Consider the following 17720-nt stretch of genomic DNA (forward strand, 5'->3'; position numbering starts at 1 on the left):
TTGCCCCTGCCCTGAAATGCCAGAATACCAAGATGAGAGCAGCCCTCACAGTAGAGAAGCGAGTGGCGATAGCCCTGTGGAAGCTTGCAACGCCAGACAGCTACCGGTCAGTCGGGAATCAATTTGGAGTTGGAAAATCTACTGTGGGGGCTGCTGTGATGCAAGTAGCCAAAGCAATCACTAAGCTGCTGCTACGAAAGGTTGTGACTCTGGGAAACGTGCAGGCCATAGTGGATGGCTTTGCTGCACTGGGATTCCCTAACTGTGGGGGGGCGATAGATGGAACCCATATCCCTATCTTGGCACCGCAGCGCCAGGGCACCCAGTACGTAAACCGGAAGGGGTACTTTTCAATGGTGCTGCAAGCACTGGTGGATCACAAGGGACGTTTCACAAACATCCACGTGGGATGGCCAGGGAGGGTTCATGACGCTCGCGTCTTCAGAAGCACTACTCTGTTTAAACGGATGCAGCAAGGGAATTACTTCCCAGACCAGAAAATAACAGTTGGGGATGTTGAAATGCCTGTCGTTATCCTGGGGGACCCAGCCTACCCCTTGATGCCATGGCTCATGAAGCCATACACAGGCAGCCTGGACAGTGGTCAGGATCTGTTCAATTACAGGCTGAGCAAGTGCAGAATGGTGGTGGAATGTGCATTTGGCTGTTTAAAGGCGCGCTGGCGGACATTACTGACTCGCTCAGACCTCAGCCAAACCAATGTCCCCTATGTTATTGCTGCTTGCTGTATTCTCCACAATCTGTGTGAGAGTAAGGGGGAGACCTTTATGGCAGGGTGGGAGGCTGAGGCAAATCACCTGGCCGCTGATTACGCGCAGCCAGACACCAGGGAGATTAGAAGAGCACACCAGGAAGCGGTGCGCATCAGAGAAGCTTTGAAAACAAGCTTCATCAATGGCCAGGGTTCACAGTGTGACTGCTGTGTTTGTTGATGAACACCCAACCCCCTTGATTGACTCAGTCCCTGTAAGCAACTCCGCCTCCCCCTTCGAGTACAGCTTACTTATGCAAATAAAGTCACTCTCATTTAAAAAGCATGAATTCTTTATTGATTCATTATAAAAAGAGGGAGAGAAGTAAGGGTGTGGTTTGGGAGGAGGATAGGAGGGATGGAGAAGGCCATTAAAAAAAATTCACAGTAACGGCAGCCTTCTGGTTGGGCTGTCCACGGGGGTGGAGTGGGCGGGTGCACGGAGCCTCCCCCCCACGCATTCTTACATGTCTGGGTGAGGAGGATGTGGAACATGGTGAGGGTTGAGGGTGGTTATACAGGGGCTGCAGCGGCACTCTGTGATCCTGCTGCCGTTCCTGAAGCTCCACCAGACACCGGAGCATGTCAGTTTGATCACGCAGCAGCCCCAGAGTTGCATCCCGCCACCACTGATCTTCCTGCCGCCACCGCTGATTTTCCTGCCGGTCTTCCTGCCGCCACCTCTCATCTCGGTTGTCCCTCCTGTCCTCACGTTCATCCCTCCTGTCCTCACATTCACTGGCCTCTTTCCTGTAATTTGATACCACGTCCTTCCACTCATTCAGATGAGCTCTTTCATTGCGTGTAACTTCCATAATATCCGAGAACATCTCATCTCGCATCTTCTTTTTTCTCCGCCTTATCTGTGCTAGCCTTTGGGATGGAGGAGGGATGGTTGAAAAATTTGCAGCTGCATGAGGGAGATAAATATTTAGAAAGATACATTTTACAGAACAATGGTTATACTCTTTCACAGTGAACAGCACTATTCACCTAGCACATGTGATTTCCCTACAAGGTCACATTTTTCATCTTAATAGTGAGTGCTTGCAGCTCTGGAGTTACAGATCTCACAGACACAGGTCCGGGCATCAGAATTCAGCTTGCATGCGGCCATGGTAAGCCACTGTCTTTCGGCTTCTGTAGTGATTTACCCCTCCCCCTCAACGCATGGCTAATACCACGCTAGCTCCCTGCTAATCAACAGCCTTCCCACCCCCCACCCTCTGCGTGGCTGGTAGCTTGGGGAAGATCGCCGGTGACCAAACACAAAAAAGATCATCGGCATTTCACTCCTCCCCTCCCCCCGCTTCGCTACGTGCAGGAAAGGTTTTTTTTAAGCTGCTGCAGTCCACGAACCCAGTAGAAAAATGGCCACCCCCCTTACTTAAATTCCTGATTTTTAACCAGGTTATCCTGAACGATATCACTTTGCTGAGGATAACAGAACAAGATAAAGAGCGGATGCTTCTTGAATGCCAGCAGTCACCGGGACCATACGCTGCTATGCTTTGCCACGCAATGATACCTGATTACTTGCTACATGCATGGCGTGGTAAAGTGTCCTACCATGGTGGGCGGAACAAGGCTGCCTTGCCCAGAAACCTTCTGCAAAGGCTTCTGGAGTACCTACAGGAGCGCTTCATCGAGATGTCCCTGGAGGATTTCCTCTCAATCCCCGGACATGTTAACAAACTTTTCTAAGTAACTATACTGTCTGCGAATGCATCCCAAGTCCTCAGGGCAAATCAATCATTAAAAAAGGCTTGCTTAAAAAACAATGTTTGCTATTTGCAAAGGTACACTCACCAGAGCTCCCTTCCATGGCGTCATTGTCTGGGATAGTTGCTTGTGAGGGCTGGGAGGAGGGTAATTCCGTCAGGGTGATAAAAAGCTCCTGGCTGCTGGGGCTCACGGAGTGCTGTGTGCTCTCTGCTAGGTCTTCCTCCTCTTCTTCATCTTCATCTTCCCCGTCTGCATAATCCTCAGCCATGGCAGAGATTACAACCCCCACCTAGGAATCCACGATCAGGGGTGGGGTACTTGTGGCGCAGCCCCCTAAAATTGCATGCAGCTCAGCATAGAAGTGGCATGTTTTTCGACCTGCCCCGGACCTTCCGTTTGCTTCTTTGGTTTTCTGGTAGGCTTGTCTGAGCTCCTTAACTTTCACTCTGCACTGCACTGAATCCCTGCTGTAGCCTTTATCCGTCATAGCCTTAGAAATTCTTTCAAATACTTTTTCATTTCGTCTTTTGGAACGCAGTTCTGTTAGCACTGAATCTTCTCCCCATATAGCGATCAGATCCAGTACCTCCCGTGCAGTCCATGCTGGGGCTCTTTTTCGATTCTCAGGAGACTGCATTGTTAACTGTGCTGATGAGCTGTGCGTGGTCACCTGTGCTGAGGAGCTCTCCACGCTGGGGAAGCAGGAAATGAATTTCAAAAGTTCGCGGGGCTTTTCCTGTCTACCTGGCCAGTGCATCCGAGTTCAGAATGCTGTCCAGAGCGGTCACTGGTGCACTGTGGGATACCGCCCGGAGGCCAATACCGTCGATTTGCGGCCACACTAACCCTATTCCAATATGTTAATCCCGATATTAGCGCTACTCCTCTCGTCGGGGAGGAGTACAGAAACCGATTTAAAGAGCCATTAAAATCGATATAAGATGCCTCCTAGTGTGGACGGTTATGGCGTTAAATCGGTTTTACGCTCCTAAAACCGATTTAAACGCCTAGTGTAGACCAGGCTTGGGTCTCACAGTTTCTCAACATCTGGCTGTCATTCAGTCACATTGTTAAGCTTTCCATCTTCCAGAGTCTCTTTTTAAGTTTAATATATTTTCTTAATATTTACTTTTCTGTGTGTTTACTAAGACTGTGGAATTTGATTACGCTTTGTTTTAGTGGGAGACTACGATATGATGCATCTCTTTGAAATTCATATTGCCTTTGTCTTCGCTGCAAGAACAGAGAGAGCTTGTAAAAGATAGCTATTGGTAAAAACCTGTTTCAGGTTGTTTGTTGTTTTTGTTTTGTTTTTTTTGCAATGAAGACAGACATTGTCTCTCTTAAAAAAACCTGACTCACGCCCTCCTTATATCTGCTGTATCATTTCAACTGGTCTGTTCTGCTATTTCCCTATTGCTTGGAGTCCCTTCCACATTTTGGCTAAGATTTGCTCTCTTTCTAAAAGATAAGCTTTAGTTCAACCACAGGTTTTTGGGCTTGGTGTAGGCTTTTTTAATGAAATTTGTGGCCTGCGTTATGCTGATCCCTTTAGCCTTAAAAAGCTATGCATTTATAATTCCCTACTATCTCTCAGGCCTCTATCAATCCAGGTAGTAAAATATTAACCAAAGTCACATTAACCTCTTTCTTTCTGATTCTACTCAATTGTTCCCACCAAATCAGCAAGAAAGCACTAATGGTGAACTTAACTTCTGTGACTATAGTCCTTTTCATCGCCAAACTGTTATATATGTTGGGATGTCTTCTGAGCTTTTTCCACATATTTTTTTCAGAACACCTTGTCAAGTTCTGGGAGAACACTTCATCCAGTTCTCTGGGATCCAGAAGACAGTAACTGCTCTTTGCATATGCTAGCCAGGCCTAAATGCAAGGGGTTTAGGTACAGGCGGATACCATCATTCCAACTCTTGTCACACCACACACCACCTATCCTAGATACCAACTTGCATGTAAAGATTAATTGCTTTGCAGCTTGCATAAGGCATGCGTATCAGTTCAAGGTGTTTCTGACTACATTGTTTACTATAAACATAACCACACTAGTTACTGTCTATCTCCCTTATTTACTGTAAACACAGTCCCAATAGTTAATTGTTTCAGGAGTTACATGTTTGGGTTTATTCAGTAATTACTCATGCATGTCTTGTCTCAATTTGGGATTGCTCATGTCAGCTAAGCCAGTGCAACAATAAAAGACCCAATATGCATTGTTTTTCAACCCACAAAAGTTCAGAAAAAGACAATTTCTTCTGGTTACTCTTAAAATATTTTTAGGCTACAGGGAAAAATACATTTTAAAATAGCCAAAGCACAATGCCACCCATGTGTCCTCTGAGGCAGTATAGTTCCATGCTGTCCCACCCAAGGGCTATCTATCTAGGAGGCAACAATTTAGCCCTGAGAGAGAGATTCTGAACTTTTAAGAAATGATGGAGCCCTCTAGAGGTGCAGTGCAGATGGATGTTTAATATTGAGTATTTCTGGTTCTAAGCCATTGATGCCTTTTAGATCTGTGAGAGCAAACCTCTCAGTTTAGCATCTATCCCTAATGAAGCCAATGATATTTTCATATCTGTTTTTTGTCAATGAGTTTGTGTTCCCAGGTGCGCTCTCACATGCCAGAGACCTCTGGAAAATTGTGTTGTCATCCTTAAAAAAACACACACACACATACACAGGCGTAATTTGTTTTATTTATAGTTCAAGTTTGTTAGCACAAGTATTTCTTTTATCTTCACCTGTTGAGCACTTCAGACACAATCAGATAAAATGACAAATGGCTAGTTAACCAAATACTAGGCAGTCATGTGAAATATGTCACATGTAACTGTAACGTGAAATGTACCCTCTTGCAGGACTATAAAGAGCCAGCGAGAAGCGCAGAATCCCTCACTTAAGGCACCATGAAGGCTCTTCTTCTGCTAGTAGCGGTTGGCATTTGCTGGGCACAATACAATCCAAATACAAAGTCTGGGACGACGTCTATTGTCCACCTATTTGAATGGCGTTGGGCTGACATTGCTCTTGAATGTGAACGGTACTTAGCACCCTATGGATTTGGAGGAGTTCAGGTATGTAGCCTCTAATGTTAGTAAGTAGACAGTAAAATTTCTTCATCTTTTGGCATTATTTATTTATTTACCAGAATAAAAGGTCCAGTTCACAGAGAACATGCACCAGAGGTACCATCAGTAGAAATCGGTGATGGAAGTAGGAAATGTTGACAGGTATGTACCTATACCAGTCATTGTGAAGGGGTGATTTTCCTTTGTCCTCACTGGGACAGCACCAAAAACCCACATTGTTTCCACTATGTGTCACTTACTTTATACTTGGAGGAATTAGAATGTAACAATGTATTTCTTATTTAGTACCATTTCAGACATATTTATTCTCCAGTGATGTGCACAAACACCAACTCTTGTCATCCTAATTTAAAAAGAAACTTCTAAATTATTTCAGTCTCCCAGGGTGGTTTTGTCTTTCTTTAGGGAATCAGTCCTAGTTACTTTTGTGAGATGGTGAGCTCCTTTAACTCCCATTGATTTCAATCTGAGTCCTCCCAGAATCAGATCTTGTGATAGCAAGCTCTTTGTCAGAGACAGTGGGCTGGATTACAGCGTAAATCAGGACTAAAACTGGCGTAAGTGATATCTGTTTGTGCTCCTTATATGTGTTGTACAGGACTGAGCACCCTCTCTGTGGTTCTACAAACATCAAAATAATGACTAGTTTATCAAATGACATCATTTCATTCACAGATATCACCTCCAAATGAAAATATTATAGTTACTAATCCCTCGAGACCCTGGTGGGAAAGGTACCAGCCAATCAGCTACAAACTGTGCACACGATCTGGAAATGAAAATGAATTTAAAGACATGGTGACCAGATGCAACAATGTTGGAGTAAGTATCTGTGGATTTCCTCCTGTTGAAATAGTGTGGGGAGAAATAACTGATTTCAGATCAGAATAGCTGCCTGTCCTATTTCAAATGAAGGGAAAAGGCTGCAAAGAAGTTAGAAAAGGTGAAGGAATGTAAATAGGAGGAATCACAGGTGATCCAGTCTGTGAAACTCACAATGTCACTTCGCTCCCCTTTGTAAAAACAAACTGAAATGCAAACATTGCTCTCTAGGTTCGTATTTATGTGGATGCTGTAGTCAACCACATGTGTGGATCTGGTGGCGGCTCTGGAAATGGTGCTACTTGTGGAAGCTATTTCAACGCAGGGACCAGAGATTTTCCTGTAGTGCCATACTCAGCCTCGGACTTTAACGATGGTAAATGTAAAACTGGAAGTGGAGAGATTGAAAATTACAATGATGTGAATCAGGTAATTTATATGTACGTATTTACTCCTCCCTCCCCATCTTCTTGACTAGTCTTTGCTGTTGGACGACCATCTTATTAAGGCAAAAAAATAACAAGATCCTTGGCTGAGCTGATCAGTATGCACTCAATACAAGAAGGTACTTAAGTATGTGCCTAAATTTAATCATGGGAGTATGACCATTGACTTCTCCGATGCTTAGAATTATGCACCTATTTATGCACCTGCTAGTTACGCACCTGCTAGTTATGCACCTTTCAGCCTCATTAGTAACTATTAATGGGAGACATCCTTAGAAAACCCATGGTTCAGCATCAAGTGATGCTGGTAATTCAGTAGGTGATGAGCAAGAAAACTGAACTCTGAGCTCTTGTAATCATTAAATGGTTAATGTCTCCTTTCCCGAATTTAGGGATTTTAGCTCCTTGTGTTTGCCAAATTCCATTGTGCAGTCTCCCTTCCTAAACTCACAGGCCAGCTAGATTTGCAGACAATCTTCACTTCCTGGCCTGACCTGAGAATCACACCACCTAAATACAATAAATTCCAGAGTACATTTTTCCGTATTGACTTTGAAGGAATTCAATTCAAAACAGGTTTAGCATGTGGATTGAACTGGTTTAGCATACAAGATTAAAAATGTTAAAATGAATATATTTTAATCAAATATTTATAGTTTGGCGTATGACTTGGTGACATCTCAACTAATTTTTAAAACAGGTCCGTGACTGCCGCCTGGTTGGTCTTCTTGATCTTGCCCTGGAGAAGGACTATGTACGCTCGAAAGTTGCTGAATTCATGAACAACCTCATTGATATTGGGGTGGCAGGCTTCAGAATTGATGCTTCCAAGCACATGTGGCCTGGTGATATGAAGGCATTTTTAGATAAACTGAAAAACCTAAATACTCGATGGTTTTCCTCAGGAACGAGGCCTTTTATTTACCAGGAGGTAATCTCGTTTTCTTAATTTCACTCGCTACAGAGATGGGTTCCTTTATATAACAATATAAATACAGTATGGGCTGGATCCTGCAAAGCACAAGCTTCTGAACACTCTGGACTTGATCTAGCAGAGTATGTAAGCATAGGCTTAACTTAACTAAAGAATACTCTGCAAAATCATGCCCTATATGAAAGAAAGAGATAAGGGCTAAATTTAAAATTCTCTAATTTTAAATGATCATCAGTTTGCATATACAAATAGGTGTTTTTGTTTTGAAATCAAGTAGGTGTATAAATATCTGTTTTTTGCATGCAGATACTTATGCATTTGATCTACACAGGTACAAATGATGACACAAAGTGTAAGGAAGTGGCAAATCAAGCAAAAATACTCCCTATGAGGGAGTCTAACTTTTGCCACTTAGGAATCTCACTTTTAGTCTTTTATGTTGACACTGGAGCTTTCCAAGACCCCTTGGAAATCTTAAGCGAACAGTTCTCCAGGGCTTTTTAATATGTACAGGTCTAGAAAATTTTATTTTATTAGCCAACTTCTACTGCAGAGCCAACAGAAAGAGCATAGAATTATTTTGTGTAGTCCCTAAGCTAATGATAGAGTGGGTTTTTTTTAAAAATAGAATACTTTTTGCTGTTTAAAAAGCTGACACTAATTACTCCCAGTAGGAAAAAGTTTGGTGCGGTTCTTCTCAAATGTCTCTCGAATTCTCAAACTAAGCATTCTGGCACTGGGGCAATTCTTTTAACACTCACAACAGCTAACAATGCTTGCTATATACAAAATAAGACATTGTAATGTTCTTCATTACATTGAATTTAAGGTGCTTTAGGTAGTAGCAATAAATGTGTTTGAGCAAGTAAGCCAAATTATTTCTCTTATAATACAGACCCAGAATTAGTGTTTATTGTATTGCTTTTTAAATAGCTAGGAATGTGCTAACAGCTTTTCCTTACTTTTGCCAGGTAATTGACTTGGGTGGAGAGGCAATTAAAGCCAGTGACTACTTTGGAAATGGCCGAGTGACTGAATTCAAATATGGTGCGAAATTGGGAACAGTCATCCGCAGATGGGATGGAGAAAAGATGGCCTATTTAAAGTATATAGCATTTGGATTAATTGTTAGATTCCTGCAATAGTTGAAATATTAGTGTCAATGTGTTAGACTCATTGTTTGTTTGTTTGTTTAGGAATTGGGGAGAAGGCTGGGGTTTCATGGCTTCTAATAGAGCCCTTGTCTTTGTGGATAATCATGACAACCAAAGAGGACATGGTGCTGGAGGAGCTTCTATTCTAACCTTCTGGGATGCCAGGTAGTGAATGCTGTTGGCTCTGTGAGGGTCTTATATCAAGTGTGAGTAGTCTCTTGGTCTATCCAAGGCTGTGATCAAGTGTCTTGATGCTTCTGGTCTTTTGGCCTCGAGATGAAAACCTTGTCTGTGTCTCTGGGACCTTGAAGTAAAAATTTTGTCCTAACGAAGACGGTGTATCTTAATGTGTCTCATTGCTCTTTGGCTTACAGACTATATAAAATGGCAGTTGGTTTCATGCTTGCTCATCCTTATGGATTCACACGTGTAATGTCAAGTTACCGCTGGACAAGAAATTTCCAGAATGGAAAGGTAGGTTTCTAACAGTTGAAAATAAATTCATGACTCTTAAGATGAACTTTACCCCTGTGTAGCGAGACAGCGCTGGGCCTATGCACCACTTAATGCTCATTAACATCCTTAGGGTAGGAGTGGTACTTGAGTGATGAATAAGCCTTGTGTTGACTCTCTGAACAAGAATGAATGTTATCCTGTTTCCTATGTATGGCCTTTTTCCAAGATAGAACATTTAACTTTTATAATTTTATGTTTATCAACAAGGATGTTAATGACTGGATAGGACCACCAAGCAATGGTGATGGCTCAACCAAAGCTGTTACAATCAATGCAGATAGCACTTGTGGCAACGGTTGGGTCTGTGAACATAGGTGGCGTCAAATAAGGTAGGAAACTGTAGAGAGAAATTAACTAAAGATGATGCAGTTTGCAATATATCTTTAACTGAAGTGGGGAGATTTTAATTAAAGTCAAGCCCATTGGTTGTATTTTCAGGAACATGGTTATTTTCCGTAATGTGGTTGATGGCCAGCCTTTTTCAAACTGGTGGGACAATGGCAGCAATCAAGTGGCTTTTGGACGTGGTAATAGAGGATTCATTGTCTTTAATAATGATGACGGGTAAGTAAGTGGAGTGAATAGCTTCAGAAACATTTTAGCTGTAGAAAGGTTATGTGACAATTTTACCTGTTGCAAATCCAAACCTACCACCTGCCTTTTCCCAAAAACACTTTTCAAAACCCAACATTAGCTTTCTAAGCAACACACCAGTCTGCTACTAATTCCAGATTACTGGATTTGTACCCAGCAGTGAAGGTTGGTCAGTCAGGAATGCATGACCATGCAGGTCTGAGGGGTATCTAGCCATGGGCTAGCAGGTGGATGGCTCTAAAGAAATGGAGATTTAACAGAGTAATATGTCAGTCAGGTTGGGATACTCTCGGAAAAGCCATGAAGGTGGGATTGGGTCAGGTCTGCAGAAGGGAGGAGCAACGTAGGAAGGTCAATCTAAATTTTAAGTGTAGACCAGGCCTTAGATGAAGTTTCTGTGGAGGTTATGCCTGTTATGAAAGTAGTATCCCAGAAATATGAGTGACAGGGAACTCCCTGTCTTCTTCACGGTGCTGCAACCTTGCAAGGTGCCTGTGAAGACTTCCCTGAACCCTTTGAATTCATCACTGTTGCTCTTACTTTGGCTAAAGAAGTCACAGTAGACTGAGTATGCTTCCCACACCAGCACTCCCAATCCCACTGGCCAAAGAGTAAAGGACCAGACAGAAGACTAAAACCCATCTGGCCTTGTAGTGCCATCCCATGGGCCACAGGCTAGCATGGAATGGGTTACCTAGGAAGGCTTTTAAGGTCAGCCTTGACAAAGCCCTGGCTGGGATGATTTAGTTGGGAATTGGTCCTGCTTTGAGCAGGGGGTTGGACTAGATGATCTCCTGAGGTCCCTTCCAATCCTGATATTCAATGATTCTATGACATTTCAAGTTTTTAATTACAGAGAAATATCTGAATTAGAGAGTCTGAATTACTACTTATTCTTTTCAATCTGTTTTTATACATAGGAGCTTGAATGTGAATTTGCAAACTGGCCTTCCTGCTGGCACTTACTGTGATGTTATTTCTGGGCAAAAGGAGGGCAACTCCTGTACTGGAACAAAAGTCTATGTTGGGTCTAATGGTATTGCCAATTTCCAGATTAGTAACCAGGCTGAAGATCCTTTCATTGCAATTCATGTTAATGCTAAATTATAATGTAAACTGGATGCATCTCTTCCCTTGGTCATTCACCTAGTACTTTTTGTTCTGTGTAGCACACAACAATGAATGATCCTTTAATTAAGAAATAAATAGTAGTAGAACAAAACTGTTGTTATACTTTATTTCATTAATGAAACTAACTATTTGTACTATCAGTATGTAACTGATAGTGATGCTAATACAGGTTTGTAAGAGGCAGTGTAACTAGCCAACAGTGGTGTTTACCATTAGCAGTACTAGTTTGTTTCAGCTGGAGCAAAGAAATTAAATTATAAATTATAAATTATTTTACTGTCATAAGTCCAAATCTGATACATGTACACACACCACTAATATATATGTTTCACCTGTTTTCACTACTTAAAATTCATTATTCAAACACATACATTACACTATATTAAATTATATGATATCTGTCAAACAGCATGGAGTGTCTCACAATCATGAATGCCTACTTCAGGGCAGACTGTCAAAAACAGGGCAAAAAGAACAGGAGTACTTGTGGCACCTTAGAGACTAGCAAGTACTCCTGTTCTTTTTGCGGATACAGACTAACACGGCAGCTACTCTAAAAACCGGTCCGACACCCCAAACTGGTAGTACCGTCTATAATTAGAATTCACCAGTCCAGTAGTTAATATGAACTCCTGGATCACTAACAGTCTTACCATGGACACTCCCTTAGGCTCTCCAGTCTGTTTTGTCACTCAGGCAAGCTGGATTTAGCAATAAATGGTCACACACACACAAACACACAATTCAGGTTGCTCCCCATCCAAAGAGTCCCGTCACTTACCCAAGATCCACTGGTACTCTGGATCTTAAACCAAAGAAAATGCCTGTAGCCACTCCTGTAATAAGCTATCCTTAGGATTTAATGTGTATCAGCCATTATTGTCAGTTAACATAACCACATAGATTGGTTGTGGAATCTCCATCATTGGAGATTTTTAAGAACAGGTTAGACAAACACCTGTAAGGGATGGTCTAGATAATACTTACTCCTGCCTTAGTGCAGGGGATTGGATTAGATCCCAATCCTACATTTCTAAGGCTATGTCTACACTACAGACCTTACAGCAGCACAGCTGTACTGCTGCACCTGTGTTGCTGTAAGGTCTCCTGTGTAGCCACTTCATGGTGACGGGAGTGAGCTCTCCTGCGGGGGTGGTGCTGCCTTCACTCACCCCAGCAACAGTGGGGGGTCCTGGGCCGTGTACCGCCACCCACCCTCCCCTCCCACCCCCATAGGCATCCAGTCTGCCCTCCCCAGCACCCACAGGGGCCCTGGGCAGCCCCCTCCCCCTACCCCCAAGGTTTATTCACTGGTATTATTAGTAAAAGTCAGTGACAGGTCACGGGCTGTGAATTTTTGTTTACTGCCTGTGACCCGTCCGTGACTTTTACTAAAAATACCCATGACTAAAACATAGCCTTAATTATAATGTTATGTTGAACAGAAGAGCATGCACTAGACTGGCAACACAATACTCTGCTGCTGGTTCCTGGTCATTGGACTTGAAACCTGCAGTAAGAGGTTGGTCAGTGGGGAATGCATGACCACGCAGAGGTACTTTGGCCGCTATTGGTGTTGGGCCTGGCCCTAAATAGGCTAGCAGACATGGCTGTGAGGAATGGGTGGAAAAGTGACTGAGAGTAATGTGGGTCAAGCTGGGATAGGTTTGAGAAAGGGCTGGCAGCTGGGAGTTTTCAGCTTTCTTTTATGGTGAGAAAAGTTGATAGTTGGATTGGATGTTTTAGAGGAGCACAGCGGTTAGGAAGTTCTCAGAATTGCATTGCATATGAATTGTTCTCAATCTTCGGCATGTGTTGAGGGTTGAATCACTCACTTCATTTAAGTGTCTTCCTGCCTTATACAAAGGGCTTTGTGTCTAATCAGGCCCACTTCCTTTCTGGATATTCCACAAAGCCACTGGCAGAGTCTCATCAGGGCTGGCACTTCATGTTAGGGTTATTGTTGTGCTTTTCTAGACTTCTCTAGAATCAGAGGTGCAGAAAGAGATGTAGGGAATCTGTGGTGCTGAGGTAGCCCCAAACAATATGATATTGGAGGAAAAGAGCCCTCCTGATTCCAATGGAGAGTGCCAAAACTGCTGCGATGACTCAATGGGACTGTCAGAAAAGGTAATTTGGGTGTGCAGAGAGGGAGGGACTTGGGAGAAGAAAAAGAACAATAGGAGCCTAATAATAAGGAAGACTCTAAACTATTTGGAAACTGACAAGAATACCTGAATTTACTGTCCCTGCAGATAATATCATACACACTTGTCATCTTGTTTTTTTCTCTAGTTATTTGGGGTCTAATTCTGTCTTCTGATTTGTATTCACAGTCCCCATTGACTTTCAGTGGAAATTATATCCACACAGAGGCATAATTTATACTAGTAAATAGAGCAAGTAGAGTAGAATTGAGTCTTTCATGTGTAAAGTATCAGAGGGGTAGCTGTGTTAGTCTGGATCTGTAAAAACAGCAAAGAGTCCTGTGGCACCTTATAGACTAACAGACATATTGAAGTATAAGCTTTCGTGGGTGTAAATTACACTGTACATATCTCCTTCATGCAAAAGCAGGAGGAGCTGTCAGATAGAACTGTATGCATGAGAGCATGAAAGAGAGACTGTCTGAAAGATACTTCAGCAGATTAACATTTGTACTCATCTCTATGACAGATGAAATGGGGCTTCAATTTTAATTAATTTTTGCCCTTTCAGAAGTGGGATCATTCTAAAGATAATCAAAAGCTAATTCTTTAAATGTCCAAGTCAAATGAAAAATGAGTCTGAATAATTTATGTTCACCGGCCTATATTATTGAATTTTAAATATATGAAGTCTTTGTGAATGGGAGTAGACAGATAACCTTTGCTTACTCATGCCTACACAGGCAAGGCTTGATGGCATTTCAAACTGGAACCTTTATGTCTAGCAGGGCTGCATGGGCCCATTGAGGCCATATAGACAGTATATACAATGACCTTAGTATTCACTGTAGGCTGATGTTGCTCCCTACCTAACACACACAGGATCTGCTGTATCAGAGACTGAAAGACCAGACCCAAGAGTAAGCCCCACGTGTTGGATATTGTAGTGCAGAACACTATCCCCAAAGCCACCTGGCTGGCCAAACATATGATGCTTTATAATAAAAGAGAAATACCTGCACTGGAGAGTCTGAATTACCACTTATTCCTTTTCAATGTTTTTATACATAGGAGCTTGAATGTGAATTTGCAAACGGGCCTTCCTGCTGGAATTTACTGTGATGTTATTTCTGGGCAAAAGGAAGGTGACCGCTGTACAGGAATACAGGTGCAGGTTGTAGGTGACGGCACTGCTAACTTCCAGATTAGTAACCAGGCTGAAGATCCTTTCATTGCAATTCATGTTGATGCTACATTGTAATCCATGCAAGAATGAATGATTCTCTGTATAACATCTCTAGCAAGGAATAAACTGTCTTGGCACAAAAGTCATATTTTTTTTAGTCTCATTAATGAAATACTGTGTCAGTGCTGTAATAGTATTACAGAATAAGTAGCACTGATACAATTTTTTGAGATGGTATAACAGGCCTACACATATGGTTCATTTTAAAGACAACTTCATTTTATGTCACATGAAGACAGTAAAGGAGAAATTAAACCATGAATTGAGATGATTTTACTGTTGTAATTCCAAAACTCAGGAAGGCAGACAAACAGACACACACACACAGTATAGGTGAAGCTTGTAACAGCACCTATTACAGCCGGCTGAAAAAATTGATGTTTTTGGTTTGCTGGCAATGCAAAAGGATTGAAAAAGATCTTGTTTCACATCAAACCTGTGACCTTCTGTACCTCAAAGTGGCACTCTGAAACCCCCATATTCACTACTGTCATATAACTGTATGTTTTGTACAAAATATGCCTTGTGAGGTATCGGTCTTGATCTGTTGAACAATAATAACCTGTTGGATTTTATGTACTATCCTTGTATATGAAGTTATAAAGTATTACTACATATGTTACAGAAATATGTTGTGAGGTTAGGAACACCCACAACCAAAGATGTGGCTATTGATGGCGACTTGGCATTAATGGCTCATCAACACATAACCTAGAGACTTCTCTGAGGAGGCACATATGCCATGGGGGCAGACTAACCTGCATCATAGCAATGATCTTTGCAGCAAGCTGGAAGAAAAGAAAAATAGTGACATCATCACTTGGCCTCTCCCTCCCTCCCCCCCCACCCCTTGAGCTCAACACCTGGAGGAATGTCTGATTAAGGGTGGTCTCAAGCTGGAAGGTAGTCCCAGCATGAGTACTGGTGAGCTGTAACCTGCTTGTACCATCTGTCAGGGTAAGATATTGTTTGCTTCATCTCTTGCTTAGAGTAAAAGTTAGGATTTAAAATATGTTTACTTTTTATTTTCTTAATGTAATCTCTGATCTGTATGCCTAGAATAATCACGTAAACTCTATCTTTCTGTAGTTAATAAACCAATTTTATATTTTACTTAAAACTGTTTTGGTGGAAGTGCTTGGGGCATCTCAGTTCAGTTTACAAAGCCTAGTGTGCATCCAATCCACATTGAGGAAGTTTATTTGTGACACACACACTCATATACAAAGAACATGTATTACGGTGTACAATCCTTTGCCTGATTATTCAAGACACTACTTATTGATTTGATGTGTAATGTGGAACTTTGGGCACCGAACGGCCAGGTGGTCATGCTGTGGGTGACTTAACATATTTCCTCTCAGTCTGCTTTGGGACAAATCTGGGACAGAGTACACATCAAAAAACTTGAACACTAGGCAATCTATTGATTAGCAGGATGGCAAAATAGGGAGGGGATCAGTTTCTGCAGCATGAATTACATTTTATGCACCCTTACCTTCTTAACATTAAAGAGCTATAATCAGGGCCGGCTCCAGACCCCAGCGCGCCAAGCGCGCGCTTGGGGCGGCATTTTGCTGGCAGGGCGGCAGCCAGCTCCAGCGGACCTTCCGTCTACTCCCAGCGGACCTTCCGCAGTCATGCCTGCGGGAGGTCCACCGGAGACACGGCTTCGGGGGACCTCCCGCAGGCATGACTGCGGAGGGTTCGCTGGTCCCGTGCCTGCGGAAGCTCCACCGGAGCTGCGGGACCAGCGGAACCTCCGCAGGCACGTCTGCCAGAGGTCCCCCGGAGCCGCGGGACCGGCACCGCCAGAGCGCGCCCCGCGGCGCGTCGCCCTGCTTGGGGCGGCGGGATTCCTAGAGCCGCCCCTGACTATAATGTATTCACTAAATAACATCAGTGCAATATTTAAGGTTACATATGCAAACATAAGTGTCAGGAAATGTTAACATTAAGACTCCCATCACACTAAGTTGTCCACATTGTTTAAATATATGCTTTAACAGACAATATATGCAATTTAACTAATCACTAAAGATGGAACAGCATATCTTTTTTTCATGGTATACAGTTCATTGCCAGGTAGGGTAGGAGTCAGTCAGTAGCTGCAGCACTATCAGAGCCCCTACCAAGACAGTTGGGTGAAAGCAAGAAAAATCAGCTCCTGAAAGAATCTCTTTAGTCTCGCTCATTGTGAGTGGGACATTTTTGGGGGCAATTAATTTTACTATAATGTCTAAAATCTCTCCCTGGGGAGGTGAAGGGTACTTGACTCATATGTTCCATCTCCCACATTCAGACTGTTGCAGATCCTGGCCTTCTCCTGGTAGCTTTTTGGTCCTTGCAGTGATAATAAGCGAGTGGGGTGGAGGGGTGTGTGTGTGGAGTGAGTGAGGGTGGGGCCTCGGAGAAGGGGCAGGGTTGTGGGGGTAAGTGTGTTTGGTTTTCTGCAATTAGAAAGTTGGCAAACCTAGTGTGGAGTGGGGTTGGGTGATGCTCCCTCCCCCATGGGAGCTTGTTTGGGCCCCTCCACGCCCCCTCCCAGTGTTACACTGTGCCCCCTGGGAGGGGGGGTGGCATGTCCAACAGTTTGGGGCTCATTGCTCCATCCACCCACTGGCCTACAACAATGCTCCAGGCCCTCCTGTTCTTTCTATGTGTGGCATTGAATTTTGTTTGGGGTTACATTACTGAATTCTATTTCTTATGTGCTGGGTCAGAAGCCTTGGTAAGAACAGGAGTATTAGTCCAAGGGACAGCATCCGCTTGTGTCCTAGGCACAGAGAGGATTCACCTTGGTTGGTGATACCAGGCAGCACAACAAAGAACCTAGGGCGCTACCATTGGGGAAGGGGTGGGAGAGAAGACCTTCTAACTAGCAAGCATCAAGGAGGAGGCTTGACCCACCCATCCACACATGACCTCCATAACTACACCAGGTTATTTTTAAATACTAAAACCAGTTTGTGCTGCTCTCTGCCTTGACAATATTTTGAATAATAAAAATAAAGCGCCATCTCATACAGTCTATGATGAAACACTAAAATCTGTACAGCTGCCTATTTACAAAGAAACTGTTTTTTCAAATATAAGATTTTGTACTGCACCCATCTCCAAGGT

General features: G+C 43.0%; 1 protein-coding gene and 1 long non-coding RNA gene across 4 annotated transcripts; both read left to right on the forward strand.

Annotated features, from left to right (window-relative positions):
* Nucleotides 1–3940: 3940 nt before the first annotated feature.
* On the forward strand, nucleotides 3941–11286 carry LOC123375875 (pancreatic alpha-amylase-like). 3 transcript variants are annotated; one of them, XM_045027238.1, is made up of 10 exons: nucleotides 3941–5592; nucleotides 6283–6429; nucleotides 6661–6858; nucleotides 7576–7806; nucleotides 8781–8914; nucleotides 9006–9128; nucleotides 9338–9437; nucleotides 9687–9808; nucleotides 9918–10043; nucleotides 10994–11286. In XM_045027238.1, exons 1-10 carry the CDS (start codon nucleotides 5425–5427, stop codon nucleotides 11181–11183), a joined length of 1539 nt encoding a protein of 512 aa, XP_044883173.1. In that variant the 5' UTR covers nucleotides 3941–5424; the 3' UTR covers nucleotides 11184–11286. The 3 variants fall into 3 exon arrangements, with proteins under 3 accessions (XP_044883173.1, XP_044883174.1, XP_044883175.1); XM_045027239.1 differs by having other exon boundaries at nucleotides 5452–6164; XM_045027240.1 differs by having other exon boundaries at nucleotides 5452–5748.
* A 1355-nt stretch (nucleotides 11287–12641) lies between these two features.
* Nucleotides 12642–15717, forward strand: LOC123375879. Its single transcript, XR_006581608.1, has 2 exons — nucleotides 12642–13334; nucleotides 14423–15717. It is a non-coding gene; the product is annotated as an uncharacterized LOC123375879 (long non-coding RNA).
* The last annotated feature ends 2003 nt before the right edge of the window (nucleotides 15718–17720 follow it).

Source organism: Mauremys mutica, chromosome 8 (assembly GCF_020497125.1).
Source record: "Mauremys mutica isolate MM-2020 ecotype Southern chromosome 8, ASM2049712v1, whole genome shotgun sequence".
Classification (NCBI taxonomy): Eukaryota; Metazoa; Chordata; order Testudines; family Geoemydidae; genus Mauremys; species Mauremys mutica.

Bases quoted from the DNA above. Each gene is read 5' to 3' on its own strand.
- LOC123375875 (XM_045027238.1), top strand. From the start codon at position 5,425: ATGAAGGCTCTTCTTCTGCTAGTAGCGGTTGGCATTTGCTGGGCACAA. The intron at 6,859-7,575 runs GTAATTTATATG...TTTTTAAAACAG, and splicing joins ATTACAATGATGTGAATCAG to GTCCGTGACTGCCGCCTGGT. The intron at 10,044-10,993 runs GTAAGTAAGTGG...TTTTATACATAG, and splicing joins GTCTTTAATAATGATGACGG to GAGCTTGAATGTGAATTTGC.